This window comes from Candida orthopsilosis, assembly GCF_000315875.1.
Source record: "Candida orthopsilosis Co 90-125, chromosome 5 draft sequence".
NCBI classification, from domain to species: Eukaryota; Fungi; Ascomycota; class Pichiomycetes; order Serinales; family Debaryomycetaceae; genus Lodderomyces; species Lodderomyces orthopsilosis.
Genome location: NC_018298.1, coordinates 552,158 through 580,071, shown reverse-complemented (window position 1 = coordinate 580,071; position 27,914 = coordinate 552,158). Strand labels below are relative to the sequence as shown.

Here is a 27,914-nt window from a genome sequence, read left to right as displayed (position 1 = left end):
CTGAAATAAATATAACCATTATCAAAAACCTCTTCAATTATTTTAAAATCAGTAGCGATGGGTTTCTGAGGCCCACCATAAAATGCGTTGTCACTCATCTGAATCAGTGCCCAGTGCAATAATTCCTCATCTTAAAAAGAAAATGTAGGAGTAATCTCACATACTTATTTCAATCTAAAACATCAATAGTTAGTATTAAAAACTTAGTCCATTGAAGTCCCTTCTTATTCCCACTTTGAACAAAAATAAGCCCTTGGTTTATCTCTTTCATTAGTCAGTTAGCGTAAAGGTGCAAAAACTTTATCAATCATAAGATTTCAGCCAGTAATTCCAGCTTTTGTTTTCGTTAAATCATCATATTTTTCAAGAGACAAAACAAATATTGTACAAAGTAGTTGAAACAAGAGACTATGCGCAGCTGCAAATAGAGCACAAGCTCTCATAAACCATCACACATACACATTTGAATCTTAGAAAACTTGTTAGTAACGATACCCAATAATGATTTTTCCAAACCCACTCTCCTACTTGTAATCAACTCTTTTGATGCTTCTAATGAAATATCAGTAAACTTGAATAACGTTGTGATCATTCCAAAATATATATTAGTCACATACTCTAGTTTGAATTATTTGATTATTTTTGGTCATCCTATAATTTCATATAAACAACAAAAAGAATAAAGCGAAGTAGCTGCCGAGTGTGTCAATTACACTGATGTGATAACATACTTATTATTAGTAATTGTAATTGGATATATTAGAATATTCAACTATGTATAATTTCAAAAGAAGAAGAAGAAGAAGTAGTGGTTAGTAGAGTGAAAAATTTTCCAATGTAGGAGGAAGATGAAAAGAAAAAGAAGAGGTCGTGTATAACACTACAAATGCAAGTGGTAGCATCTAACCACAGAATTGGTTTACAAGATACACCAGTGACTCTTGATGTTTAATACATACTACTATGCTATACTATACTATACTATACTATATACACCTAAATACCACAAACAATATGTCACATAGTGCACTATGCTAACCATCGTTCTTATATTTGAAAATTTTTAGACATACACACCACTCAAAGGTGTTTTGCATGCAATTAAATAATCCTCGAACTACTAATTTCTAAACCAGACCATTTTATTTTTAGTGTTTGTTACAGGCGATTCAAGACGCTTTTGATTCTATAAATATAAATATATATAGATATAGATACAGATATGGATATAAGTGTACCTTTATGAATTTCTCACCAGCCTTTCCCCCCTAACAATACCGGACTTAGCTTCACCACGTGTTATATTCTATTTGAGCCTTCAAGGTATTAACTTTTCACAAGAACTTTAACCACTACCACTAGATCGATCACTAATTCAAACGTTCACACGATTTACCCATTACACAGTGTATAGAAGGCCTTTCTCTTCTTTTTTTTACCTCTTTGAATCTAAAAACTTTAATAGGTGCAGCAAACACAGTAAACACAACAACACTAAACTTTATAAATAGATTTAAAGAATTACCTATCTCATGATACGCAACAAGTTTGACACACTCTCAGCAATTAATTTATTTTGTACAACCTCTTGTTTCTCTTTTTTGAAATTGAGTTCATCACCTTCCTCATTTTTTTATTTTTAAAAACCCCTTTAATTTTTCATCCAATAACCAACAATAGTAATTATAACAATGCTCAACTTCACGAAAATTTTCGCTGCGATTGCCTTGTTGATGATGGCAGTTTTGTTCCTCGTCAATCACAATGTGTATGCTTTCCGCAAACCGAATATCAAGTTCATAGCTATACCGCTTTATGATTACGTAGTCATTGCTTCATTCACCAGTAGTCGATTTGCCCAAGGTTAAGGATGTACATGTTTTCGATAGAGAGAGAGGTGGTTCTTTCTTTCCCATATGTCGATTGTACAGTCTTTGTGCGTAGTTTTCATAAGTTAATAATTGAACAGTTGATTGAACAGATTGATATTCGATTGGCATTGAAAACAAGAAAAAAACTGCAGTCATCATAACTTCTTCTGAAGCAGTAAATTTGCAGTACAATTATTCTTGTCGCTGAAAATAGTCAACCCACTCCCCTCAACAATGATAACGCTTTTGTCCCAAACATACAGGAATGTTACTGAATCAAAGTATGCACCATTCTATCCATAATGAAATTAAACTCGTAGCACGTTTACAATTTCTGCTTCTTAACATCTACCCCATTTCCATCATTAGCTACTTCCTCCAATGATCGTTTACTTGGATCCTTCATACCTATCTCGCCTTCTTTTGATTCGATGAATTCTTGTAATTCCTTCTCTAATGATTCAGCATGTACCAACGAATCAATATATATATCATCTTTACCACAATTGGGACAATGGAAATCATTTTCAATCAATACATTTTCAATCTCATCTTGATTATGATATACATTGGATAATTTCTGTACTTTAGTCAAATCAGGACAACATGGAGTTGTATAGACTGGCAGTTTCAACACTTTTTTACTCGATGATAAAGCATCAAGAAATTGTGGTTTATTATACTTCTCAACAAGACCAACTAATCGAGATTCGTATTCTTGTTTTGACTTCATGGCAGCATTTTGTAATTTCGTTTGATAATTCATCCATGTCTTGGAATCAGCCATTGCAATGGCATATTCACCTTCATCAGTAATTAATATTGCGTTACCATCATTATCAATAACATCACCATTTTCATTCGTTGTGAAGGACCCCGAGTTCTTTTCCACTTCTTCTTTTGATATGGTTTTTAGGTATGATTTCGGTATACCAGTAGTTCTCATGATTTTCTTCCCCTCGAAATTAGGGTCATTATTAGTAGGACAGTTCTTAATCCAATGATCCTTTTTACCACATCGATAACAAATGTATCCTGGTGGCGGTAAATCTTCTTTATTTGTAGTTGTTGTTGTCGCCGTCGGTTTATAATAAACCATCTTGTGCTGTGCCAATTCATCTTGGGTTTGTGCCCATACATTCGATTGATTTTCAAACATCAATTTAATCTTGTCTTCTTCGGATGCATCTTCACCTAGTTGAGGCAACGTTGGCATGTTATTGCTACCGGCGGCTGATGCATTAGCATTGGTGGTGTTGATAACCTTTCGGTTTAATCGTGGTTTTCCACTAACATATCTCGATGCATTATTGAATTTACCCATTTTCGACGATGCTGGTGACCGCTTAGCAAGTACATAACTTGATCTAGGAATAACATCATTGTCCAACTCATATTCTAAATCTGGTTGTTCTGAATGATATAATCGTAAATTGAAATCTTGACCAGAACCTAAATTGTTTTGACTGATTATATCTCGTTTTAAATCAAATACACTGATTGCTGTACCATCAAAGTGTATTACACTTTTGTTCTTTTGATGTAGGAATTTGTAATAAATGACTGAAGACATACTGAATAGTTAGTTCTTAGCTATATTTATGATGATGATTGATATTTCACATTGTGAATATTTTTTTTCTTTTCATCAAAACCATCAATAAACATCAATTCTTCAAACTTTCATCAAAAGATCAACTGAGTACCGAAGCCTCCCTGAGTATGAATGTGTCTTATTCGTTATCTAATGTGGTTGGATACTCCAATCATCTACCTACACTTGATGTGAGTCTACCATTGAAGTACCCAGAAACATCAACTTTGAGAGACAACCCTAATGATCAATTTCATCTAAAACTTGCTGCAACTGGTCAATTACTCAAATTTCACTCAACTTCACTTATCCCGCTTGTATCATGCTCAATATTGAATGATTTAACAACTATTGTACTCACCCCAATTGAGCGTAAAGTGAACAGTTTAGGTTTAAAGTTCCAAAATATTCGGATTCACTTGCCCCATAAGATCTCATCAACTAGTTGCTTTGATATCTACCACGACAGTGAAAACATCTACATCAACATTATTGATTCCAATTACTTGCTTATATCATTGAAATTACCTACAGAAACATTTGTTTCCAGCAAAACATTATCGCTATTTGATTTTGAAGAATGGGGTCATATTTCCGTTCCTTATTCATTTGAAATGAGATCAAATCCTTATCTCGTAAAGTCAATTGATGAACTAAACGTGTTAGTGTCATTGAAAGACGGGGGATTGCTTCATTTTCAAAAACAACATGCATTGTCGGCTGTTGAGATTTATACTTTTAGTGAACCAATTTCATTTCTTGGTGGGTTATTTGGCGGTAAAAAAAGGGATATTGAATTAGGTGGAGTTTCATCAAATTCCATAGTGGATTTGATCAACTCGGATGATTATTTAATCACCCTTACTACGAGCAGACAATTGAAGTTATGGAGTTTGGCTAAACATCAATATGTTTCATCAACATCCTTAAACGACAGACTGGATGAGGATATTTGGTTGACTACTGTACCCTCAAAATACCTCCAAATCTTTGATGTCGATGGAGAGGCTTACATCACGCTATTCAATCCAACAACTGGTGGTTCCAAAAAGAGTCGATTCACATTCCAAACTTGGCAATTTAAAGAACAGTCCTTAATTAAAGTGTCGAAGTTTGAATTTCAACCTGAATTGCCAAACTTTTTGTTATCATCATCGGATATATTCTACCATGAATCAACTTTCCAAAACACTATATGGTTTATTCAAGATTTTGCAACTGAATACGCTGATGGTAATTTATTCAATCATGTATTATGGAAATCCAACACATCATCTATTCTTGTTACTTATACAATAAATTTCGATAATGGAGCAATAACATCAATCAAATCGTCGCTGCCACCACTTCACAATGAGGAAGAGGAAATTTCTGTTCATTTTGACTCAGAATACTATTGTCGAGAGATTTTTGATTCAGGAAGATTTGATGATTTGATTGTTTCAACTTCGCTATCTATTTTACGTCAACATTACAAATCGCAACATGAGGACTTTGATGGTGATTTGCGCACATCAGCAAAAAAATTGGTAGAGTTCAACTCTACTACTGAGTCCTCCAAACATGTTTGGTTTAAACTTTATTCGCTATGTGAGGAGTTTAGAAAGGATAGTCATGAAGCATTAGCTTTGATTTCGTTTGACAAACATTTGATTGCAGTTCATGCCAATGGGTACGGATTATTCAGACCATCACACTATTTTGAATCGTTAATTAGCAAAAATCTTCAAAGCCCCGAGGGTAAATTAACACAATTGTTTAACCGATTCCGCACTACGTTATCTGCAAAAGCTTACCACAGGTTAAGCGAGTCAATTATATCTCGTCAAAGTCAATTTGATGCTACTACAGTTGATGTATTTTTCCAAACTCATCTTAGTGAGAAATTACCCCAACAAGAGATTCAAACAACCATGTCCGAATTAGAGGATATTCCCAATGTATTACAAATCATTCAATCTTTGGTCACCGATGCCGATTATCAATTGATTGAAATTGTTGATCAAGTGGGTGAGTTGGGTGAATTTTTCAAGTTGTCAACATATGTCACTTTTAAAAATATAATGCACCAACATAGTATATTATTGATAGATTTATTGATTTTACTTTTGGTTTGTGAAGTCAATGAGGAAATATTGAGTTTGCTAAATCAAGCCATGCGTGAATTGCAACAATATCACTTTAGTAAAATTATATTTGAGACTTGCTTTGTATCAGCTGCCAATAAATCTTCACTTGAGTCTCACGGATTGGGTAATGTTGATTATTCATTATTTTGGTCAGCTATAGTGAACAAAGACTCTACTTTGAAGCAACTTGTTGACAATTTACGAATCAATGACGCATACGATTACTTTCATAATGACGTGTTGACAAAGAAAGGTTTCATTCTTAATTCTGTCGTTGAGTTGATTAATCACCAACAAGGTCCCTATTTGAAGAAATTCTTTTTGGACAAATTGGATCAAAATGACGTTGATGAGTTATTTCTTATTGGTATTATCCATTTGATGAACAATGATGCCAATTCATTTCATGATGCATTTTCCCAATTTGACAAATTTGAAAACCTAGATGTCGCCAAATTGAAATCATTGAAACAGGATGAAAATTTACGTCATTTCTTAAGTTGTTTCTATACTTTGCCTACTCAAGGTGAATATTATCATGGATTATCTGAATTGATTATATCACAAGTCAAAGTCAGAAAAACAACAGGTGTAACAAGAAGACAAATGATGGAAGTGGCTTTGAAGTTTGATAAATTGGCAATTGAAAGCACAAAGGATGAACCATCGAAGGCTGAATCATTATACTTGAGTGTGTTTGATTTAGCATTATCCATATCTGATTATGATTCAGTTGGTCTCGCGTTGCAGAATTTGACTTCCACCACACAGGTCAAGACTTTGCTTACTCGATTTATTGAAAAATTGATATCTGAACTGAAGATTGAGTTGATCTTCCCACCTAATGAAAGCAAAGTGTACCGTTCCCATTTCAAACTAATCGACTCCATCTTACTTAAGCTAGCTCAATCAACACCATTGTTATCATCCCTAAAAATGTATCAAATCTTATCCTCATGGAGATTATTTGGATGTTGTACTACAAGATCCCAGCTAGGCGATCAACGAGGTTCGTGCGAGGCATTGTATCAATTTATCCAACGATATAAAAATGAAATCACGACAATTGACAAGGCAAGCAAATTTCAAGTATTGCAAATGTATTTACTTATATTGAATAATTTGAAATCATTCGATGATGTTGATGATCAATGGTTTTTCAATAGTGCCCTGGATGCAGAGTCATCCTCATCTTCGCTGATTATCACCGCAAACAGAATCCAAATTGAGTATTTGGAATGGATGAAGAATTTAGAAACTGATTTATCCACATTAGAATAAAAGTAGTTGATATATGCATATGTATACAAGTATATAAGCCTTATAATAGAGTATAACCTCCTTGGATTATCCCTTTATCCAATATTTGCCTTCATATTTCCAGCACCTCTTGGATTTTCATCTTTCCAATCATCCCACCGCCTTTTCTCTAATTGGGCTTCATCATCTTCATCACTTTCATAATCAGGTCCTTTGCTTACGTCTTTAACTTCTTCCTTCATCATTTTCCCATTAGCCAATTCATAATCCAAATATTCTTCAACCGTCATTGATGGTAATACTTGGCCAGTACCAAAAACACGATTACGTAATTGTGATTTAGATGTTATAGTAAATGGTTGAAGAACTTTGCCTTGTTTGGAAATCAAGTCCGAAATCTGTTTAGCTGGGCGTTGTTCAATTTTTGTAGTAAATCCAGTCAGATCTGTTGTGGAGTTGGCTACTCTACCATCATTCTCAGCAGTTGCATCGTGTGAGTTTGTCGAACCTGGTGGTGGCCTGTTTGAAAGCACTTCCAACTCCATTGTAATCAATCCAATTGAATCAAATGCTTTCAAAATGTGAAATTTCAACTGATCAATATATATTGCTTTCAATGTCTCGTCTTCAAATCTTTCATTTAAATCATGTTTCAAATCAGTCAATACTGCTAATTGGTGATGCAATTGTTGTTCCTTTTTATAATTATCAATCTTCTCCTGTCTTTTCAACTGAGGTGACATGATAATCTCCTCCCCCTTATCAAAAAGTTTCAATCGTTGTGCTTGATCTTGATCTAAGATTCGGTAATTTTGTAAATTGGTGAGAAACTCAAGAGCATACAGTTTAGCTAATTTTAGATAACCCAGTTTGGAATCAAGCGATATTGTGCCTTGTTTTAATTGAAGTTTAGAATACAACTGAGACAAATAAAACCATAGATTCAAATAAGGAATATAAGACGTGGTGAGTTCCAGTAGTCGTTCATTGTCACTAAACAATGCAAGAGACTGAACGATTTGTAAAATTAGCTCAAATTCAGTAATAAGATCTTGTAGACGTTGTTGATATTCAAGTGAATCTTGTCGATCTGTTGTGTTGTTGTTTATGTCTTCGTATCTTCCCCTCGCAAGTTGAAACCTTTCCGAAACGGTCAACTGGTTCAAATCTTTTGTCTCACTCATTTGTTGACCAGATACGACTAGAATTGAAACCTATTGTGTGTGTGTATGTATTGTCCTTGAGTTGATCCTCTGGCTATGGCGTTTAATGTCAAAGGAAATTTCTTTCGAGTTCAATGAGGCACACGGTCGTGTGGGATTATACAAAAATGACGTAAGGTCGACTGACTTACCTCCGTTGGACTACGACGAGTACCACCTCCTACCACCACCACAACTCTAAGGGTTAGACGCTATATGTCAAGAAATGACAGTTGAGGGGTTTGACTTTGGGTAGGATAATCAAGATCTTAACTGTTTCAACTACAGTGGGTGCCAAATCACACACCTTTCTAAAGATCTATTCAAATGCCGGGTAGAGTGTGATAAAACCAGCGATAACGACAATGCTTTTGTATTTTAATAATCTATTAACAACATCACTCTTACAACTTGTCAAGTAATGTTTCAGCACTTGACTTATCTGTGAAATCACCGCCATCTTCATTAGCTAAATAGTAAATCTCACCATCTTTAACAATAGCAGCATACCTTTGTAATCTCTTTCCCAAACCTGCATTACTCAAATCTAAGACATAGTCTTCACCCAATTGACTTGAAATTTGACCTTCTGGATCAGTAGCAAAAATGACAAAGTTCTCCTCGTTTTTGTAACCAACCGCTTTACCAAAAGCCGATAACACAAATGGGTCATTTACCGCCAAAACGATAACTCTCTTGACGCCCTTTTTTTTCAATTTATCGACGCTTTTGATATAATCTGGGATATGTTTAAGGGAACAGGTTGGAGTGAAGGCTCCAGGAATAGCAGTAACCACGACAGTTCCATCTTTTAACTCTTCTGCCAAATCAAGTGGTTTTGGAGCACCAGCTTTCAAGATCTCTGAATGTTCATTGTCATATGGGACATATTTAGCTTTAACATCAGTGGGGAATTGTTGGCCTGCCATTTTTTTATAAGTAGAACTATGTGGTTATAGAGAAGAAGATAATGAGTTGAATTTCAAATAAAAGGGAGAATGAAAAGTATTTATATGTTGAACGGAGATTAACTTCCATAAAAGTATAAAAACAATAGAGTTAGGGAGTGATAACAAAAGGAGAGTGTAATAGTAGTCATGGGTTTGTGGGTGGTATTCCGGCGTCAAAAATTAAAAATTGATTGGAGACTCGGAGATGAATTGCTTTTTGTGACATGTTCCATTTTCACCGCAACTTTGGAAATTGACCCACACCCCACCCCACTCTCACACTTCCCACCAATAAACATAAATCTGTTCTGATCTGCCCTCGTGTGTGTTTAACAACAATAAAAAAAACTAAAAAAGGATAATTACATCTCACGGACCAATGTCTTGCGTAACACATTAACATGGGCCAATGACTGCAATTGATGATGCGATTGGCTAAAGCCCATCAAGATTTAGCTTTTAATCACGTTTTTATTGTTACTTTGTGCTATGGTAGACGATATCTACTACTTAGCTAAACTCAGCACTCACTTCCTCTGAGACTACCAATTGTTCATGGTTAAACAATTGACCAACATTCAATTGAGCCCTCTCGACAAATAACAACATCTCAGTTGCATATTTCTTTGAACACTTGGTGATTAATCTCAATCGCTACCGCCACAAAATCGACTAGATTATTAAATTTTGCATCCATCGCGAACAGTTATCTTGCCCTTTCTTTACTCCAAATTTCTGATAAAGATAGTTACAGCTTCTCGCTTTTTCGAATTTGTAAAAACTCCGCCTAGTATTGAAGTATTTGTTATTGATGTTGTCCAACGTTTCTTAAATTGAGAAAAGTGTAAGCTCCATGCAGTCGATGAAAAAGTCACAACCGCTATTGAAGAAATACTCATCTACACCGCAGTATAGTGTCACCCCCCCCCCCCCCAAGGAATAACATCTGTATCTTACCAGATCATGTTTTGCAAAATACTTTCAATTATATCAATCAACACGATGTCCTTCGTTGTTGTTGAATTTGGGTATGCTGGTAGATTTGAAAGCTACGCAATCGATTTTCACACCCATACTGAAGTTAAAGTTTGAGTTCCATATGGGTAGAAAACGAAATTATGATTTAAATCGCTTACAAAGAAAAGAGCAGCTTGAAGTGATGTATTTACCGGATCAAACTTACAAAAGATTGAATTACCAACAGGGACCATTTCAGACGAGGTGTTTCCTAATCAAGTTGAATTCTCTGTTAAAGACTGGTTGAGTGATTCATTTTGAACGCACAAATGCAGCCGCGGCATATTGCGGCCACATGTTATTGGAACCACGCCTCCTGATAATATCATGCTCGTGGCAGTTTGTAATTTACGTCGTCTGTTTCCAAAAGCAAATATAAATTGGTGCTTACACAAGACACGATGGGGACTGATTTATTATGAAAGTATAACAACCTTTGGTTCAAATCTCTCCTATAAAGTCTTTGGGCTCCATTTTCAAAAAAGGGAAGTTAGTCAGTTTACTGAAAACACTCACCGTGTGACATTACCTAACGGTAAAGCTATTTTTATGAGATTTTGCAACTATTGTTCAGATTTGAAGCTGCAGCAAAAATCCAAGATTGGCAACGACTGATGAAGAGACTCTAATATCTTCCAGGTAGGGTAACATATGTATAACAAGGCTGTATATATATTAATGAACACTATCATAAAATTGTAGTAGAGTCAAATATGGTAGCGTCGATATGTCATATGTCTCTTTAAGTGTCGTGCCACATCTTCAATTCAATAATTTTTACGACAAAGGAGAAAAATGAAAACCCATCTAACCCTTACGCCACATATCACACACTCAAGAATCACCATTAATCACTTGAACAAAGCAAAAGACATACCAATCAAATCAACAACATACCCTTAAAAATGAGTACACCAGCATACTACGAACTATATAGAAGGTCAACCATAGGAGTAACCCTAGCCGATGCTCTCGACACATTAATTTCCGATGAAAAAATCCAACCACAATTGGCTAATCGTATTTTAAACAATTTCGATCGAATAATTGCTGAAAATTTGAAAAATGAACTGAATATAGCCAAGCTGAAATTAACATTTAAGGGTGATTTGGATACGTATCGATTTTGTGATGACGTATGGACTTTTATTATTAAAAATGTGTTGGTCAAGATGACGGATTTAAGTGGGTCTACTACTGGATCGAGTGGTGGGAGTGATGGCGATTTGGAGCTTCATGTTGATAAATTCAAGATTGTTGCTTGTAATGCGAGAAAAGCTGGTGAGCCATAAATTGATGGGTATGCAGCCACATTACATTGACAAAAGAGCAAGCTCAGTTGGACGTAAGTATCGCTGGCTGTACTGAGTAACTAGATGTGTCTTCATAAGTGAAATATCATTAACGTTCTATATTGACTAACTAGAACATTACTCTAACGGAACTCTATAACTCTACTTGTTAAATGAGATAACCGCCCATTTACCTGAACTTGACCAAAATTCACCCACATCATTACCAGCATCTTTATATTCCTTAATCAATTTTTCATTTACTCCGTCAGGTAATCCAACAACAACATCAGCTTTACAGGTACGTAATGACAAAATTGGTAATCCACTGGCTGCCAATTGTTGAATTGCCGTTTTGAAAGGAGTGGTTTTGGGCCATTGCAAGTCTCCAGTCAATTTTCTATAATTTAAATCTCCCTTGAATATAATCAATTGTGATTGAGATAAGTCGTAATACAAGTCTTGGAATTGAGGAATTGACCAGTAGTTGTAGTCTAATGTCCAAAATGGATGATGTTGAATAACGAGCTTATTCGATTTCTGATATGATTCAATCTTGGAAGCTACGAGTTCAATAGCTTTGGGATCTTGTTTATGAATATCAGGGAAGAATTGGGGATCTTTCAATTGACCAACCAAGTCCGTGAAATCCTTGGGCATGGTGTCACTGACAAACCATGGAATTTCTTTACAATGCAAATGTACATGTTGAGTTAATCCCAGATCCAATAAAAATAAACTAAGCATCAAATCAGCAAACAATTCAAATCCAGAATTATCCAAAACAACATCAATTCGAGAAACACCTTTTTCACTCAATCCAGATTCTTCCCAAGCTGTAGATAAATCATTAACGAGAATCTTTTCTTCATTTTTTTTACGTACTTCAGCACCTTGAACCGATTTTATATCTTCTAAAGTGACATTCCCCGCTAATAAAGATAAATCAGTGGCGTTTCCCCAAAGTGAAATATCAATAAACTCAGTGAAAAGTAATCTCAAGACCTCTTTATCGGCTTTGCCCTTGTCCAATTCTTGGCTTAACAATTGATATCTTTTACATAATTCCAATACACCCAATTCTGATTGTTTAAATGTTTTTGTTTTCAATCTTGCAAAGATATCATATGAACGCCAAAATGGATCTTGATTCAAGGTGAAGAAATTATGAACGTATTGATATAAATAGCACTCCAAGTATAACCATGGGCCAGTTTGCCAAGTGACTTTTCGAACTTTATTAAGAGAATCAAGAGTTGTATTGTAATGTTGTAACCATTTGTTATGTTGAATCTCTTCTTCAGTGAATTGACGCACAGTAGCATCATTTTTAAAGTCATCCAATACTTGTTTCAATTGGTCCACGATAATTGCTCCCGATGCAGATACTTGATCCATATTGTTATCGTTGATCGTTTGTTGTACATCATCAATTCCTTGTTCAAGAATTGTTGGCCAACGTTTGTGCACCGTGGGGTAGGCAAATGACTCCTTGTCGTCGTTGTAATAAGGTGGTGGTAATGATGTAGAAGACATGATGTGTTTTGGGAGTCTATTTAAAAAATTGTTAATGGAGAAGAAGTTGTCGTTGGAATTGGCAATATAATACGTAAAATTCGTTATGGTTTTTCAATCTCCTCCGGGCGAGACTGACGTAATTTCGCAGCTCCAGCCATGAAGTAATGACATTAATTTGTGATGTCTTTTCAACCCCAAATGCTACAACTGATTAATAGGAATCGATTCATAAGTGACAGCAGACAGATTTAGTTGTGTAGTAGCGTATGTTCTACTTGAATACAGGCCGTATAAAGTTGATCATCTCTTGGCGAAAACGACGACCTACATTCATACCAAAGCAAAAGAAAAGGGGTCTTATACTCTAGTGGTTATATAAAGACGTTGTTTGAGCTATTGATAGAGTCATAGTTTTCAAGAACCTGTATAATCCCCAACGATGTTGAACCAACATCAAACCCAAATCTACCGAGCAAAAAAAAAAATAAAATCTGACATTCAAACAAGAGAGATGACTATTGGAATGCAAACAAGTAATAAAACAGTACTTATATGTATATATTTAATAAACAAAAGATTTGATAAACACTAATACAAAGTAATTGACAAAAGTGACAATGTCAGAAAACTAAATAATAATAATAAAAAAACAAAAACAGAATGATAGATAAAAAAAGATTGAAAGAAGAAAGCATTAGCATTAGCAGCAGTAGCATTAAAACAATTTGGATAGAAAAAAAAATAGACAGTAACAAACAAAAAAGGATAAAAAGACAATCAAACAACAACAAAAATATATATGAAGGTGGTGACTGGTGGGTTGGCGATTGCAAGTAGCTCTCAAGGTTGTAGGTGGAAGGATGGTCGGCAAACAAAAACAAACTGGGACAAAAAATTGGAAGGGTAAAATGTAGATAAAGTGAGCGGCAGTAGCAGCACAATCTATCAATGAATCTAACAAATTGTAGGATATTTACCCATCAAAACTCTAAAACAATAAAAAAAAAGCAAGTGATACTTATCAAACAAAAGCAACAGCAACAGCAACAGCAATGGCAACAAGAAAACTCACTCTCTATTGCATCCAATACTCTTTTTGAAATGAGTAATCATAATATTCATTTGGATTTTGTTGTTGTTGCCCCAGCTGTTGACCAGCTTGATTTGGGTTTGGTTGTTGTTGTTGCTGAGCATATTGGTTAGGACTTTGTTGATATTGTGCTGCAGCAGGGTTTGGTTGCTGTCCTGGTTGTTGTTGATGCTGAGGTGGAATAGACGATGGGTTTTGATATTGATATTGGTAGGGATACTGGTACTGTGGTGGTACCGGTTGAAACTGTTGTTGTTGTGGTTGGCCTTGAGGGTGAAATTGAGGTGGTAATTGTTGAGGTATTTGTGGCTGTGGCTGAGGTGGTAAAGGTGCAGGTTGTTGTTGTTGTTGTTGTTGTTGTTGTGCTTTTTGATTTTGTGTCTTATTTTTTTCTAATTGGAGTTTTTTTTTGCATACTCGGCTTTTTCTTTCTCGTATCTCTTTTTATCAGCTTCAGCTTTGTTTTCATATGGAACTTTATCTTCAGCGCTTAAAGCCTTCCATTTATCACCAAGAGCTTTACCAACTTGTCCAAATGAAATACCCGGGTTTTCAGCTCTAACAATATCTCTGTTCTCATTAGCAAAAAACATATAAGCAGACAAGGATCTCTTTGGAGCATCTGGATCCTTCTTCTTTCTAGAAACTTTTCTCTTTTCACCTGGAGCTGACATTTTTTAAACCTATCGATCAAGTATTGGTTAGTATAAAGTAAAAAACAAGAAAAAAGGAAGGAAGGAAGGAAGAAAGTAGAAAAGTGATAACCATGCAATAGTTTATAAATAATTTCTCTTCTCTGTGCCTAAGAGACAAAATCACAACAAACAAAAACAAAATGAAATTTTCCCACAAACAAACAACAAACAACAAACAACAAGCAACAAATTGAAGTGTAAACAAACAATGAGCAAAATGACGCGAAATTGAAACAAACGAAATAAAGCGCGTCTTTTTCATTTGTTTGTATTGCTGCATGGATCTCTCAATTTGTGTAAATCGTTTTGTTTTTTCTCTTTCTCTCTTTCTCTCTCTCTGTTGGTGAGGTAGTGTATTCTGTACCAAAAAAAGTGCGTGGGTAGTGCATTTTGTAACAAAAAAACTGCCTCAAGGATTTTTGTCAATTTCAATTTTCCCAATTTTATGAATTCAATTTTTTTTGATTAAACAGACAACGGAAAAGTTGTCGACAATTGAGCAAATGGCAAATCCAAATTCTGTGTTTCCGAACCAATTGACCCGTTTTCGTGTTAATTGTGTGCGTGAAAACCCACCGGTGTCGTCTCTTGTCTCTCGTAGATCTTTTTTTTTTGCAACCACCTCACCCAGTGGTGGTGGTGTTGGTTGTAAAAACGTGGGTGGGTGTTTCAAATTCTCAATTGACATCAATCGGCACTCTCTTCTTCATGTCTGCTGAACAACCCTGCGGTTGTGTGTGTTGTTGTCACAGTTGTCATAGTTGTTGGTGGTGGTGGTGTTGTTGATGGTATCTCATATCTTGTGTTGTCTCACTTTTTTTGTTTGTGTTCCTCCCATATGTGTGTGTGTGTATTATACATACTAATATAAAGATTAATGTATGGATTATACTATGGTAGTTAATAAAAAAAGAGTGGTTAAAAGAGTTTTGTATGAGAGAAAAAGTTGTATTGTATAAATATATGATGATAATTTGTTAGTAGTGTACGTTGGCACAAAAAAAACATATTACTGTACTGAGTTACCATAGCAAACATGTAATTAGGTAGTGTACATATTACCAAAATATCAACATATTACTCTATGCGCACATAGAATTTCCTATTTAACACACACACATATATGTGTATATAAACAAAAGAGAGAGAGAGAGAGAGAAAGAGAAAGAGAAAGAGGGGGTGCTTCCTAATACACTCATGTTATCATGCTTCAATTTAGAGGTATATATAGTTACACATGCTTGTGTGACTGAACATCTCAATCGCAACAGCTGTGGTACCAAGCACGACTAGATCTTATGTTGGCTGTTTAGAGTTTCTCTGTGCTTTACATTAAGTTTACTCAACAATTCTTCACTGTAGTAATATATTGCGTGTGATATTTTTTATTTTTCATTTTTTATTCTCTTTTTTGCAACTAATCCAGCCATAAATACAACCAGCCACACTAATTTGACCAACAGAGCCGGCGAAGAAGTTCGCAGTTTTACAATCGGTAACCTTGTTGTTTCTGATTTAAGTAATCAAATAATAAGGTTGACTACACAGCGTGACAAAGAAACTTAAGAGCCACCCATTAAGCTTTTCACCAACTATCACGTGCAATTCACGTGCGCTTATAATACCTAGTATTGAAGAGTTTTTGAGCACTAAACTTGGGTATTAGACTATCAGAACCACCTTTCAAGAACACAGAGACGCAATATGAGTAGGTGGAATACCGTTTCCTCCAAAAAATTGCTCATTAAGGGATACTTGTGTTGTTAAATTACACCAACACTACTCAAATTCAATCTTTTGTATAATCGTCGAATAGTCCCAACTCCTTGTATGAGGTGCTCATTTACTACAGATATTAGCCGGCTCGCCTCTCTATTTTGCATCAGTTTATTCTCTATGCAACCATATCCTTGCCTCTACTGAACTTACCATACGTTTCCTATACTCAGTCTCACAATCCTCACGACCTATTCCTTCATCACCGTCATCATCACTATGAACAATCGCCTTTCTTTCAAATTCATCCAATACTTTTACACTTCCGGTTAAAATATCTACTTTATAACCCAACAGTTGAAAATGCATTGCCAACTTCAATGTCTTTTCAATAGTTTTACCCATCCCTTTAACAGTTATATATTTAACTTTCTTGTATTGATCATTTTGGAATTTACGTTGAGTTCCTTGCAGTTTTGAGAATCTGGCCAATTGTTTACTGATTTGTTTAATGGCAGATATGAATGGTGTTGATGATTTGACAAGAAATTTTGAATTGTATTGGGTTTCGGTTAAACGTCTAGTTTGAGGGCTGTGTTTGATATGTTTACCTTCTATTCGGTTAACCATTTGTACTTAGGGGGAGTTCTGTGTGTATGTGTATGTGTATGTGTATGTGTATGTGTATGCGTACGAATTTGATGAGGAGATCTTCTTTGTAGGTGATGGAGGGATTCTTCGCAGTCTTTTGTCTACTGTGTAGTGTTTACTTAATTAGGAAATGTGCGGCTTTTCGAAAAACGCGTAAAAATATTTCAACAGTATACCGAACCAAAAACAAACATACAGGACCCTACAATCATTACAACTGCGTGAAGCACAGTTTCCCATTAACGTCACTCACTTTTAAAATAACATCACTATACTCTACTGTACCAATGAGCCGAAAGAGACAATTTGAAGAAGATTCACCACCCTACTCCTTACCATCATCATCACCAAACCCATATTCCACATTCCCATCATCTCAAAGTTTTATCAACTCATCACCAACCAAATCTACATCTTACTCTTTTGAAAATACACTGCTTTTTTCACAATCTCAATATTCACCCACACTGTCTTCACCAATTACCAAACGAGTACAATTGAATAAAATACATACTGAAGTGCACCAGAAGACGATACGAATGATGATGGACGCCCTGATACAACTACAGCGACAGGAACAGCAACATCAAGAACCGCAGCAACAGGAAAGTGAAAATTTACAGAGTAACAAAATGATGTACGAGGATGATAATGGTGCTGAGACTTTAAAAGAAAATAAATGTACATATTTTCAACAGCCCTATTGGTGAAACCCGTGAAATACATCTTCATGCGTTTTGAGCTTTCTCACGGGTTAAATAGACTTGAAATTTTTAGTTCCAATTACCTAAGTATGTATAAATTTTATGAGTTTGAAGTGTATTTATTAAAGACATTACAAAGACTCTCTACCCACCAACGTATGTAGACAGGTTTATCTCAATAAGGGAATGAAGCATTAATATCTCCATGTTGCTTAACCAAGAGACTAAACAACGACAAGAAGCATGTGTCTCCTCTATATACAGAGTTTCGTCTTGGGTGCAAAAGATCAAAATCATTTTTTGCAATCGTAAATCTTCACCATCGAATACTCCATCGAGCAAAAAGACGTCTAGGGCATCCCAAAGGTCATGTATATTCCTCTATTTGATTTCGATGTTGCTTAAAGGTGAGTAGTGAGACCCGTGGGGCGTACTAATCTTTCATATTCACAAACTGGTAGCCTTTTTATTTGACCTTACTTGTATTTGATTCTTCATTCGTATTAGAAGCAATAGCTCCAACTTTGTGCTAATCGTTGATCTTTGCTAGACCCACAAGGAGGATTACATAAGATTCACGTTTCTGCAAGATACCTCTTAGCTGTAATATATAGTTGTTTCTTTTTTTTTTTCTTCACATTGGTGGTTGTTGTGTTATACGTTGATAATACAACACAAAGTGGGTTTTGCAATTTGTGTTTTGCAATTTTAATTTTCTTTTCCTTGCGTTCATTGATGTAATTTTCTCAACTGGTTCCAACTTGATTACTAAAGGAAAGAACGATTGAAAGATCTATTGCATGGCATCGTTATTAAGAAAAAAATACCCACTGACATAGCTTTGAGATGTTTGTCGCAAAGTAATATAGATGATAATTTTTGAAGTTCTGTCAGAAATGTGAGAAAGAAAGGAAAATTTGGGTATACACAAGAGAGTTGGAACACAAACTGGAGGCGGAATTCAGTGCTTTTATTGGAAACCTCATTATCGAGAAGAAGAGAGAGTATTACGCCATTGTCAAGGTTTCATCAAGGTTTTGGGATCTGGGGATGGAGAAAGAAGTAATCCTGAAGCATAAAGTTAGTCACATCTACAAAGGGAGTATAACAGCTAATTTAGCAGTTGCAGTTAAAGTATTCACGTATTAGCCTCGACCCTTTTTTAATACTGCAGATATATATGGCCTCGAAATATTTCTTTCGAGAAGAAGCCTGCTCAGTTGATCACAATGTATCAAATTTGTTATTTTTCGTGTAAGAAAATTTACAGGATGAAAGACAAGGCAAAAGAAAACGACCAGTTAAAGGAATTGTTCTTGATATTGGGTCATGCCAAATAACAAATAAAAAACACGATACCAAAAAACTTTTGATATAAGTCAGCTTAAATTGTGTATACTAGCGAGTATGAATGTAGGATTTATCAGTTGAGTAGAGAGATGACAAATGGTAGTGAAGCTCAAATTTCTTTCCAGATGAAAGCATGGCTGAAACCATTCTTGAATCTCTTTGGCTGGGAGTTTTCTTCGGAGAGAGCGTTTTAACATAAAAAGTCAAGAAGAACTCCAGATTTCGTTGCCGTACTGAATTTGGGGGTAATATCCCCTGGAGAGTATAAATTAAACAATTTTGGGTCAGTTTTTGATGAAAGTTTAAGACTGCACAAAAGTGTGTTACTTCAAATAGCGCAAGAGCTATTCGTTACTGTCTCATCAACGACGTCTTTGATGATAACTCAATGCCTCATTAGAGTTCAATTCGTTATGGTCGAAGACGAAGAAAATGAGACAGAGGAAAGCAAAGAGGAGAGGATTTTGAGTTCAAAAAATTTCGATAGAGTATTCAAAGCTTTGACTACGTCGAAACCTTTTTGAAGACTTTGATTAAATTTGCCTTTTCACAGTTTTTAATAGTTTAACCAAGAACTTGTTCACTCAGTTTTTGAAACCATTTCTCAATGTATCTTCAATTTATAGTTTTGCTATGAATAGAAGTGAGTGCCTTTCACCTCTGTGACTTGCGCTAAATACTTCCACTTTCATAATTTATAGGGTCCAAGCGAGTTGAAAAATAGTGATCGTCAGGTGTTAATACAGAAATATTCGACTTCGAAGCTAAATTCCATCAGATAACAAGTAGTAACTCCAAACCATTGCACATACTAGTATTGATAATTTAAGGAACACTCATCAGTGTGCTGAATTGCCCATTGTGCAGGTTGAACAGATAGAGTAATCGATCAATTCTTTTATGTGCTTGAAAATTTCATGTTTATAGTAAATATAGCACAACCATTGAGACGCGAAATGCAATCCAAAATGCTTAGTGTCATCACGAGGAGTATACGACCTCGTTCATGCCAACTCCCACCGACTTACTACTTCTACCGACAATTGCATACTTCGCGCCCCGTGAGATTTAACCAAATAGTGGAGCAATTTGTTGATGAACTTAAAGATGACAATGACAAAGATAATAAGGGGAAAGAAAACAATAGCAACAACGAAAAAGAATCCGTATTCGATCGTTTTAAATCTTTTCTTACAAAATGTCTCGAGACAATTGGTATAACCATTTCATCAGTCGGGGTATTGGGATTGGCTGGGTTCTTGTACCATCGATTTTATAATGATCATGTATTATGGAAAATGAATCAAGCTTTTGAAAAAGGTGATCCTTCTGCTCAGATAAAGATGCATACAAGAACCCATGATGATAGTAATGACCATTTTATTAATGCTCATTGGGTCGAGCGACCACAACAAAAGTTACTTGATGAAATTATCGCTGGGAAGATTATTGGCAGGTACTTTCTCATCATTGGCGAAAAGGGAACCGGTAAAACTTCGTTGATAATGGAGGCAATGAAGAAAGTCGATGGATATAACGTAACCATTTTTGACGCACACGCAGATCCGGAAATTTTTCGTATTCGATTGGGAAAGGCATTGAACTTCACTTTCAATGAAGATTACATTGGTTCATTGTTTTCAATAAGAGGACCAAGGGATACTACAGCTCTTTTGGATATTGAGCGTGCTTTTAGCAAATTGGAGGAATTGGCAATTCAACGTGTAGGTAAGATTAGGAGACCATTGATTATGATTATCAATAATGCTCATTTGATTAAAGAGAACGAAGAAGGGGTCAAATTGTTGGAGTTGTTGCAGCAAAAGGCCGAATCTCTTAGTGGCCTGGGGTTGCTCACAATGGTGTTCAATAGTGATGATTATTGGGTTTACGAGAAACTAAAACAGTTGGGAACAAGATTGGAGTTGATAAATGTACGTGACTTCAATCGTTATGAGACCGTTAATGCACTTAAATTCATCCGTCACCGATATTTCCCTCTGGACAAAGTTTTGAAAGATGATATGTGTAATGCAGTTTATGATTTAATTGGTGGTCGTCCACAACATATAACTCAAGTGGCTCGTCACAATGACATCATTAAAGCGTGCCATGAGATTATTGATCGAGAAAAGACGTGGTTTCTCAACCAATGCGGATTACTAGGCCTGGATATGGATGATGACGTGATGGAAAGTGGAAAGTTTTCCAGTAGTGCCATGTTACTCATGAGAGAATTTGTTGAAATGGATCGAAATAGAATGAATACATTGATTACAAGTGAAAAGTCTCGAGATTTTACTGAACATCAGTTACCTGAATTGCCCCTTTGGCGAGCGCGTCAAATCATGACAAGAGCTGATTATATTCAACGATATGATAACTTAAATATTTTCACCATTGATTCTGAGTCTCGCGTACGGGCAGATTCAGTACCCATGATGCGAGCATTTCATGAAATTGCGTCGCAGCCTCATTTTGATGTGTTGTTGGGAGATACTATTGACCGAGTTGGGGATATTGAATCATTAGGAAGGACAAGAGAGATTGTATTGAAGGATTTAAATTTGGGTAGTAAGTATATTTTGCAACGAAATAATGGTGATGAAGTGGCAATGACAATGATTAAATCAGCTAAAGAAGCTGATCTACACGGGGATTTTGATGAGTTTAATGAAGAAGCAGAGAGTAAAGCTGGTGCGGAAAGAGGGGTTGAAGAGGGGGGACAGGAAGAAGATCATGTGGACGAAGACGATTTGTATTTGGAAGAGATTAATAGGAAAGATTCACGAAAATGGTGGAAAAAGAGGATGCAAAAATTTGATCAGTTGTACTTACCGGAGAAGTATCGACATGGTCATGAAGACGATATAGACTTGAATCGAGTTGACGAGGAATGAAATTAAAAAGAAGGCTCGGAAGTTCTTAAGTAAATATGAATAGCTCACCTTGTATAGTACTAATTATATATAGTTTGGATGTCATGAAAACTTGGAGGGGAAAAAATTGTCTCGCGACTTCTGTGGAATCCACCATTTCATCGTTAAGGGTCCAAAACAATGACTAGAAAGACCAACCCACTATATATATCATCAAGAAACACACTACAACATGTCCTTAATCTATATGACAATTTTTTATTTGACTGCGATGGGGTAATTTGGCTAGGCGAAGCTTTAATCCCTGGAGCTGCTGAATTCATTCAATTACTAGTCGATAATAACAAGGGATTTGCATTTGTTACTAACAACTCCTCGAATTCACGTAATACATATTTACGAAAATTTGCCAAATTAGGTATTCCCAATATCACTAAGGATTTGTTATACCCAACTTGTTATTCAGCTGCTTTGGAAGTGCGAGATCAGTTGAAAGTGCCATTGGGGTCGAAAATATGGGTATTAGGAGATCATGGTATCGAAGAGGAATTACAAGAAATGGGGTATACTACATTAGGTTGTAATGATCCAAAGTTGGACCATTTGGATTTAGATAGCTGTATCTTGGAAGTTGATCCTGATGTAAAGGCCGTCGTTGTTGGGTCCACAAAGGAATTCAATTATATGAGAATTTCCCTGACTTTACAATACTTGTTGCACAATGACAAGAGTATTCCTTTCATTGGATGCAATATTGATCGTACTTACCCAGGACCCCATGGATTAACTTTGCCCGCCGGTGGTAGCGTGGTTAATTATATGGCATATACTGCCGATAGAGATTTCATCAATGTTGGTAAACCAAGTACTCAGTTTTTGGATATAATATTACAAGATAAACAATTTGATAGAGACAAAACTTTAATGATTGGTGATACTTTGTATACTGATATTAAATCTGGTAATGACGGGAATTTGGGTGATGGACGTGGTAGTTTATTGGTCCTTTCTGGTGGAACTAAGTTGAAAGATTTGCAAAAGGTGATTGATGGGGCAAATGGTAGTGGTGAACACGATTTAGTGCCTCTGTATTACATTGAATCCATAGGACATTTAGCTAAGTTGATAGAGCCGTAGAAATAAAGATAGATAGATAGATAGATAATCAACTGCTGATTAGTAAAACTATTTTTGCGCGCCTGAATCCATTCTCAAAGGATCAAAATTAAACCAAGATAGACACTGGAGCATAGATATTCTATTTTGCCACCATTAATCCCAACCAGAGACACATAGCTGCACTTTATATTTTGGAATCTAGCTTCTTTCAATAGCTGATGTTTAATTTCACAGGGGAAACAAAAAGACGGAATGTCAACTTGGGTGACAAGAAACGAACCGGGTTTGGTGGATTCGGCACCAATGCATTTTTAGAGCAATCACGGAAAGAACGAGAACAACGAGAACAACAACGACTCCGGGAGAAATCTGCAACTGCCTTGCAACATGCAGTTAGACTGTATCTAAAATCAAAGGAAGAGATTGAGAAACTACGCCATGATTGGCTCGATACCGATTTCAAAGATGTAAATCTTTGGCATTACATATCTCAGTTTGCCACATTAGTACGATGGTTTACACTGAAGGGAGAGATTGAACAGGGAAAATTGATCGAAGTGGTATCCAAATTACTAAATGATGTGGAAGAAACACATTTGGAACCCCTGAACGAAAACCAAGCAGCATTGTTTTATCTTGGACAATTCCTATCTAGTCGCCTTTCACAAAAAAAAATAAGGAGCTTGCTTAAATGGCAAATGTTTCATATTATTAAAGCATTGTATGAAAAATTTCATTTTTCATCCACCTATTTGTTGTCACAACTTGGTTTTTTCATTCAGTCGGAGCGGCAAGAACTGGAGCACCGAGAGAAAGCCACTACGGCTCTAGATCTTGCCTACAGAATAGCCCATTCACTACTCAAAAATAATAGGGCTTCATCTTTTGCATCTTCCCTTCTTCTGATCCTTGCATTGGATGTTTACACCCGACCAAATGAGAATTACTTGGAAGTATTGCACGATTTCACCAACAAGAAACAGAGCGAAATTGATGATTATTTAAAAGAAAATGAATCAGCTAAGGATAAACTTTTGTACATGATGGTCAATTTTCTAACCATTCACGGAGATGGTGCATACACAATTCAAGATTTGCACTTGATCCATAGCTTGTTGAAGTATAACCAAGCCTTGGTGTTGGATAACTATCCTGATGAACGCGAATCACAACAAATGAAAGATAAAGGAATGAGCGCAATTGTGTTACCACCTTCCAAAATGAAAACATTGGAGAAGATGTACACTGCTGATTTTCTTCAAAATTTGCTTAATCTAGGAGGGATAAATCCCCAAGTCTCGTCTGATACGCTCGCGAAACTAATTGCTTTGAATCCATCGTGGAAACAACTTGTCCTAAACCAAATTTGTGTTGATCCATCGAACATATTGACTATATGTTCTCAATTTCTCAAACGTGCTGAAGAACTCCAACCAACATCGGAGAACTTTGAAAATGCACTTCTTTCGGGTGATTTTTTTAATAGTTTGGTCCTCTTTGAAGAAGTATATTCCTATTGGCTTATCGTATCCAATGATACTGAATCTTTTCAACAAACTGGGATATACGGAGAGTTGTTGGTGGGGCTTTGTAATTTTTTGAAACTATTGTGCACTTGTTTTGCTAAAAAGTCTGACTTGGGTAACAAATACCTCCGTCAAAAAACCTTCACTTTAGTTGATCAATTGTATTTGAAGAATTTACGATTGAAATTTCTACCACCTGATTTTTGGCTAGCCACACAATGCAGCTATAATTTTGATAAGTTGCTTAGTTATGTCATTCAAGATTATATGGAAGATCTGATTGACGATGATGACGACAATAAAGAAAGGGAAGCATTTTTGCAAAGTATGCCCAATACTTATCGAGAGATGCTCACATTACTAAAACATGTGCCCTACTTTATCCCATTCAATGATCGAGTTAAGATTTTTCAACAATTGATTGAAGTTGATAGTCAAAATAGCTCACCATATTGGGGGTTTATGGAGCCCAGAGTTAAAGCAGAAATTAGGCGACAGAATTTACTTCAAGATGCGTTTGAAGCGTTTAGTAAAATGGGTAATCTGTTTAAGAATAGAATTCAAGTGGAATTCTTTAATGAGTATGGACCAGAAGCAGGGATTGACGGAGGCGGTATAACCAAAGAATTCTTAACTAGTGTTGTAAAAGAGGGATTCGATCCTGTTCAGGGGCTTTTTAAAGAGACTGGCGATAATCAAATATATCCTAATGAAGAAATTTGTCTCAAGATGAAATTAGGTCAAGATGTTTATGATGCAAGAGGTAAATTAGAATATATTCAATTTATGGGAATGTGTGTTGGAAAATGTTTGTATGAAAATGTCTTGATCGATGTATCGTTTGCGCCATTTTTCATCAACAAATGGTGTATGGATGGGTTTAAAAACACTGTTAATGATTTGAGTTATTTCGATGGAGAATTGTTCACAAACTTGATCAAATTAACCCATATGTCCAATGAGGAGTTACAACACTTAGATTTGGTATTTGCGATTAATGAAAAAGTTGATGGTGAAACATATAATTTTGAATTGATACCCAATGGGAAATCCATCGAGGTCAATAAATTAAATGTTCAGTATTACCTTCATAAATTTGCTGATTTCAAATTGAATCAATTGTTATTACCACAAACTAAAGCTTTCTTATCAGGACTATTTTCAATCATTCCACGTAAATGGTTTATGATGTTTGATTATTATGAATTACAAATGTTGATCTCAGGAGGTAAAAAGGACGTTGATGTCAATGATTGGCAAAACAATGTTGAATATGGGGGATATTTACCTCATGATATAAGTATTCGATATTTTTGGGAAATTGTTAATGAAATGTCACCACAAGAAAAGTCGAAATTGATCAAATTCGTTACATCAGTGAGTCGAGCTCCATTACTTGGATTTGGGGTATTGAATCCTAAATTCGGAATACGAAATTCAGGTAGAGATGTGACGAGATTACCTACAGCTTCAACTTGTGTTAATTTGTTAAAGTTACCCGATTATCAAAATAAACAAATTATGAAGGAAAAGTTGCTTTATGCTATAAACACAGAATCTGGATTCGATTTGTCATAAAGTAGTTACGAAATGTTGATGCATTTAACATAATATACACATTATAGAAATAAAATTAAAGCAAAATGGGAGGTAGTGAATCCAACTGTAATCATCTTCTTGTCTTTCTCTTGTTCTTCAACAATACCTTTTGTTTAACCTTTTCAGTTTCTGCTTCGCTTTCGCTTTCACTTTCACTTTCCATTTCTTCATCTTCGCTAACCATTTCTTCATCTTCCTCCACACCTTCCACATCTTCTTGTTCTTCCTCTTCCATAGCATTCTCCTTAGCGGCTTGTTTCTCAGCTTTTCTTCTCAATTCAACCTCTCTCAATCTCAACAATTCTGGATTCTCTTCAACCAATTTCTTATCAGAAGCAAAATCTCTTTCTTTGTTATCCTTCATTCTATTTTTATAGAATGCTCTTTCTCTCTTTTGTCTGATTTCTTCTATTCTACTCATACCTTTCAATGTAGTGGCCACAAGATCTCTATTATATCTTACTGGAACATTTCTTCTAGCAGCAAAAGTTAAAGTAGAATCAACCACCAATTCCTTACCAGCAGCTTTTCTAAACGCTTTAGTCCATCTTAATTTACGTGGGTTACGACGTTGCTTGAATGCTTTGTGACATTTAGAACGACAGAATCTGAATTCTTTGGCGTCATTACGAACAAATGTTATTCCATGAAGTGGATATACTGGTGATGAACAAAAATGACATTGATAAACTCTCATATTTATTTAGTTGTGTTGTATCTAAAGGTTTGTAGTATGTATGTGTGATAATATATGAACCGCCTCAGTTATAGTCTATTCCTGTTAAAATAAAGATATTAATACTGTTTTCGGTTGAAAGATATATCTGAACAAACGTTACAATGATGGATGAGATGAGGTTTGAAGAAAAAGAATTTCTTTCTCTGTGAATACCTCGGTGTTTGTGTCATCAACTGAACCGAACCAGAAATAAATTTTCATTTCCAATAACCACCAGATCACTAACACCAGATTAAACCAGACAGGTTCAGTATACTCCCTATCAGCAAGCTGCATATCATCCAACACCACACAAATAATGGCACCTTTACAAGCACCTATACTTCCTATACCAGGTGAGACTGATCAACAACAAGCACAACAACAATACCAACAACAACAACAACCATACTACACAGGTCAACTTCAAAAGAAACAAGCTGCAGAGGGGTCAGTTGAATGGTACTTTGACCGAGGTGTCAACTGGATGGGTGATCATCCTTGGATAACAGGATTTGGTGCATTAACAGCTGCTTATTTTGCCGCTGGATTAGTTAAATCCAATAAACCCGGTATTAATGGTAAAGCATTTCATCGAGGTGGATTCGGTTCTAAAATGACCCCCAAAGAAGCATTATTAATTTTGAATTTAAAAGAAACAAATTTGAGCAAATTGAAATTAAAAGAACAACACAGAAGATTAATGATGGCCAATCATCCCGATAAAGGCGGATCATCTTATTTGGCGACTAAAGTAAATGAAGCTAAAGAATGTTTGGAGAAAAGAGGTGGAATGAAAGCAAAGTAAAAGAGGTGGATTGGGGTGAATTTTAGAATTGATGATAGATAACATATAACAAATGATTAATGATATACTTATATATATACCTTGTGAATAGCTGTGACTGAATATAAAGAGAAGAAGTAGTAATATCGTATTATTTAATGTCCTTACAGAGTCTCTATTTTAGTTCATGCTTAATCAAAATGAAGACAGTCTAGTTGTAGGTGAGTTTATCCAATAACGCCGAGAT

General features: G+C 35.6%; 14 protein-coding genes across 14 annotated transcripts; 7 read left to right on the top strand and 7 right to left on the bottom strand. All coding sequences in view use genetic code 12, as the record gives it.

Moving 5' to 3' along the window:
* Positions 1–2,196: 2,196 nt before the first annotated feature.
* Positions 2,197–3,444, bottom strand: CORT_0E02730 (cleavage and polyadenylation factor; the record flags this gene model as incomplete). The annotated part of the gene is made up of 1 exon (XM_003869942.1): positions 2,197–3,444. One exon carries the CDS (start codon positions 3,442–3,444, stop codon positions 2,197–2,199), a length of 1,248 nt encoding a protein of 415 aa, XP_003869991.1.
* Positions 3,445–3,593: 149 nt separating this feature from the next.
* On the top strand, positions 3,594–6,875 carry CORT_0E02720 (Nup120 protein; the record flags this gene model as incomplete). The annotated part of the gene is made up of 1 exon (XM_003869941.1): positions 3,594–6,875. One exon carries the CDS (start codon positions 3,594–3,596, stop codon positions 6,873–6,875), a length of 3,282 nt encoding a protein of 1,093 aa, XP_003869990.1.
* A 74-nt stretch (positions 6,876–6,949) lies between these two features.
* On the bottom strand, positions 6,950–8,038 carry CORT_0E02710 (Tap42 protein; the record flags this gene model as incomplete). The annotated part of the gene is made up of 1 exon (XM_003869940.1): positions 6,950–8,038. The coding sequence occupies one exon, from the start codon at positions 8,036–8,038 to the stop codon at positions 6,950–6,952; it is 1,089 nt and encodes a 362-aa protein (XP_003869989.1).
* A 422-nt stretch (positions 8,039–8,460) lies between these two features.
* CORT_0E02700 (hypothetical protein) lies at positions 8,461–8,985 on the bottom strand (the record flags this gene model as incomplete). The annotated part of the gene is made up of 1 exon (XM_003869939.1): positions 8,461–8,985. The coding sequence occupies one exon, from the start codon at positions 8,983–8,985 to the stop codon at positions 8,461–8,463; it is 525 nt and encodes a 174-aa protein (XP_003869988.1).
* A 1,943-nt stretch (positions 8,986–10,928) lies between these two features.
* CORT_0E02690 (Toa2 TFIIA small subunit) lies at positions 10,929–11,315 on the top strand (the record flags this gene model as incomplete). Its single annotated transcript, XM_003869938.1, has 1 exon — positions 10,929–11,315. One exon carries the CDS (start codon positions 10,929–10,931, stop codon positions 11,313–11,315), a length of 387 nt encoding a protein of 128 aa, XP_003869987.1.
* Positions 11,316–11,477: 162 nt separating this feature from the next.
* On the bottom strand, positions 11,478–12,851 carry CORT_0E02680 (Hrt2 protein; the record flags this gene model as incomplete). The annotated part of the gene is made up of 1 exon (XM_003869937.1): positions 11,478–12,851. One exon carries the CDS (start codon positions 12,849–12,851, stop codon positions 11,478–11,480), a length of 1,374 nt encoding a protein of 457 aa, XP_003869986.1.
* Positions 12,852–14,315: 1,464 nt separating this feature from the next.
* CORT_0E02670 (Nhp6a non-histone chromatin component) lies at positions 14,316–14,597 on the bottom strand (the record flags this gene model as incomplete). Its single annotated transcript, XM_003869936.1, has 1 exon — positions 14,316–14,597. The coding sequence occupies one exon, from the start codon at positions 14,595–14,597 to the stop codon at positions 14,316–14,318; it is 282 nt and encodes a 93-aa protein (XP_003869985.1).
* Positions 14,598–16,505: 1,908 nt separating this feature from the next.
* On the bottom strand, positions 16,506–16,964 carry CORT_0E02660 (Pop7 protein; the record flags this gene model as incomplete). The annotated part of the gene is made up of 1 exon (XM_003869935.1): positions 16,506–16,964. One exon carries the CDS (start codon positions 16,962–16,964, stop codon positions 16,506–16,508), a length of 459 nt encoding a protein of 152 aa, XP_003869984.1.
* Positions 16,965–17,059: 95 nt separating this feature from the next.
* Positions 17,060–17,695, top strand: CORT_0E02650 (hypothetical protein; the record flags this gene model as incomplete). Its single annotated transcript, XM_003869934.1, has 1 exon — positions 17,060–17,695. One exon carries the CDS (start codon positions 17,060–17,062, stop codon positions 17,693–17,695), a length of 636 nt encoding a protein of 211 aa, XP_003869983.1.
* A 2,261-nt stretch (positions 17,696–19,956) lies between these two features.
* On the top strand, positions 19,957–21,939 carry CORT_0E02640 (hypothetical protein; the record flags this gene model as incomplete). Its single annotated transcript, XM_003869933.1, has 1 exon — positions 19,957–21,939. The coding sequence occupies one exon, from the start codon at positions 19,957–19,959 to the stop codon at positions 21,937–21,939; it is 1,983 nt and encodes a 660-aa protein (XP_003869982.1).
* Positions 21,940–22,098: 159 nt separating this feature from the next.
* On the top strand, positions 22,099–23,055 carry CORT_0E02630 (hypothetical protein; the record flags this gene model as incomplete). Its single annotated transcript, XM_003869932.1, has 1 exon — positions 22,099–23,055. The coding sequence occupies one exon, from the start codon at positions 22,099–22,101 to the stop codon at positions 23,053–23,055; it is 957 nt and encodes a 318-aa protein (XP_003869981.1).
* A 200-nt stretch (positions 23,056–23,255) lies between these two features.
* CORT_0E02620 (Hul5 protein) lies at positions 23,256–26,141 on the top strand (the record flags this gene model as incomplete). The annotated part of the gene is made up of 1 exon (XM_003869931.1): positions 23,256–26,141. One exon carries the CDS (start codon positions 23,256–23,258, stop codon positions 26,139–26,141), a length of 2,886 nt encoding a protein of 961 aa, XP_003869980.1.
* A 91-nt stretch (positions 26,142–26,232) lies between these two features.
* CORT_0E02610 (Rlp24 ribosomal protein) lies at positions 26,233–26,859 on the bottom strand (the record flags this gene model as incomplete). Its single annotated transcript, XM_003869930.1, has 1 exon — positions 26,233–26,859. The coding sequence occupies one exon, from the start codon at positions 26,857–26,859 to the stop codon at positions 26,233–26,235; it is 627 nt and encodes a 208-aa protein (XP_003869979.1).
* A 340-nt stretch (positions 26,860–27,199) lies between these two features.
* Positions 27,200–27,688, top strand: CORT_0E02600 (Pam18 protein; the record flags this gene model as incomplete). Its single annotated transcript, XM_003869929.1, has 1 exon — positions 27,200–27,688. One exon carries the CDS (start codon positions 27,200–27,202, stop codon positions 27,686–27,688), a length of 489 nt encoding a protein of 162 aa, XP_003869978.1.
* Between the last annotated feature and the right edge of the window lie 226 nt (positions 27,689–27,914).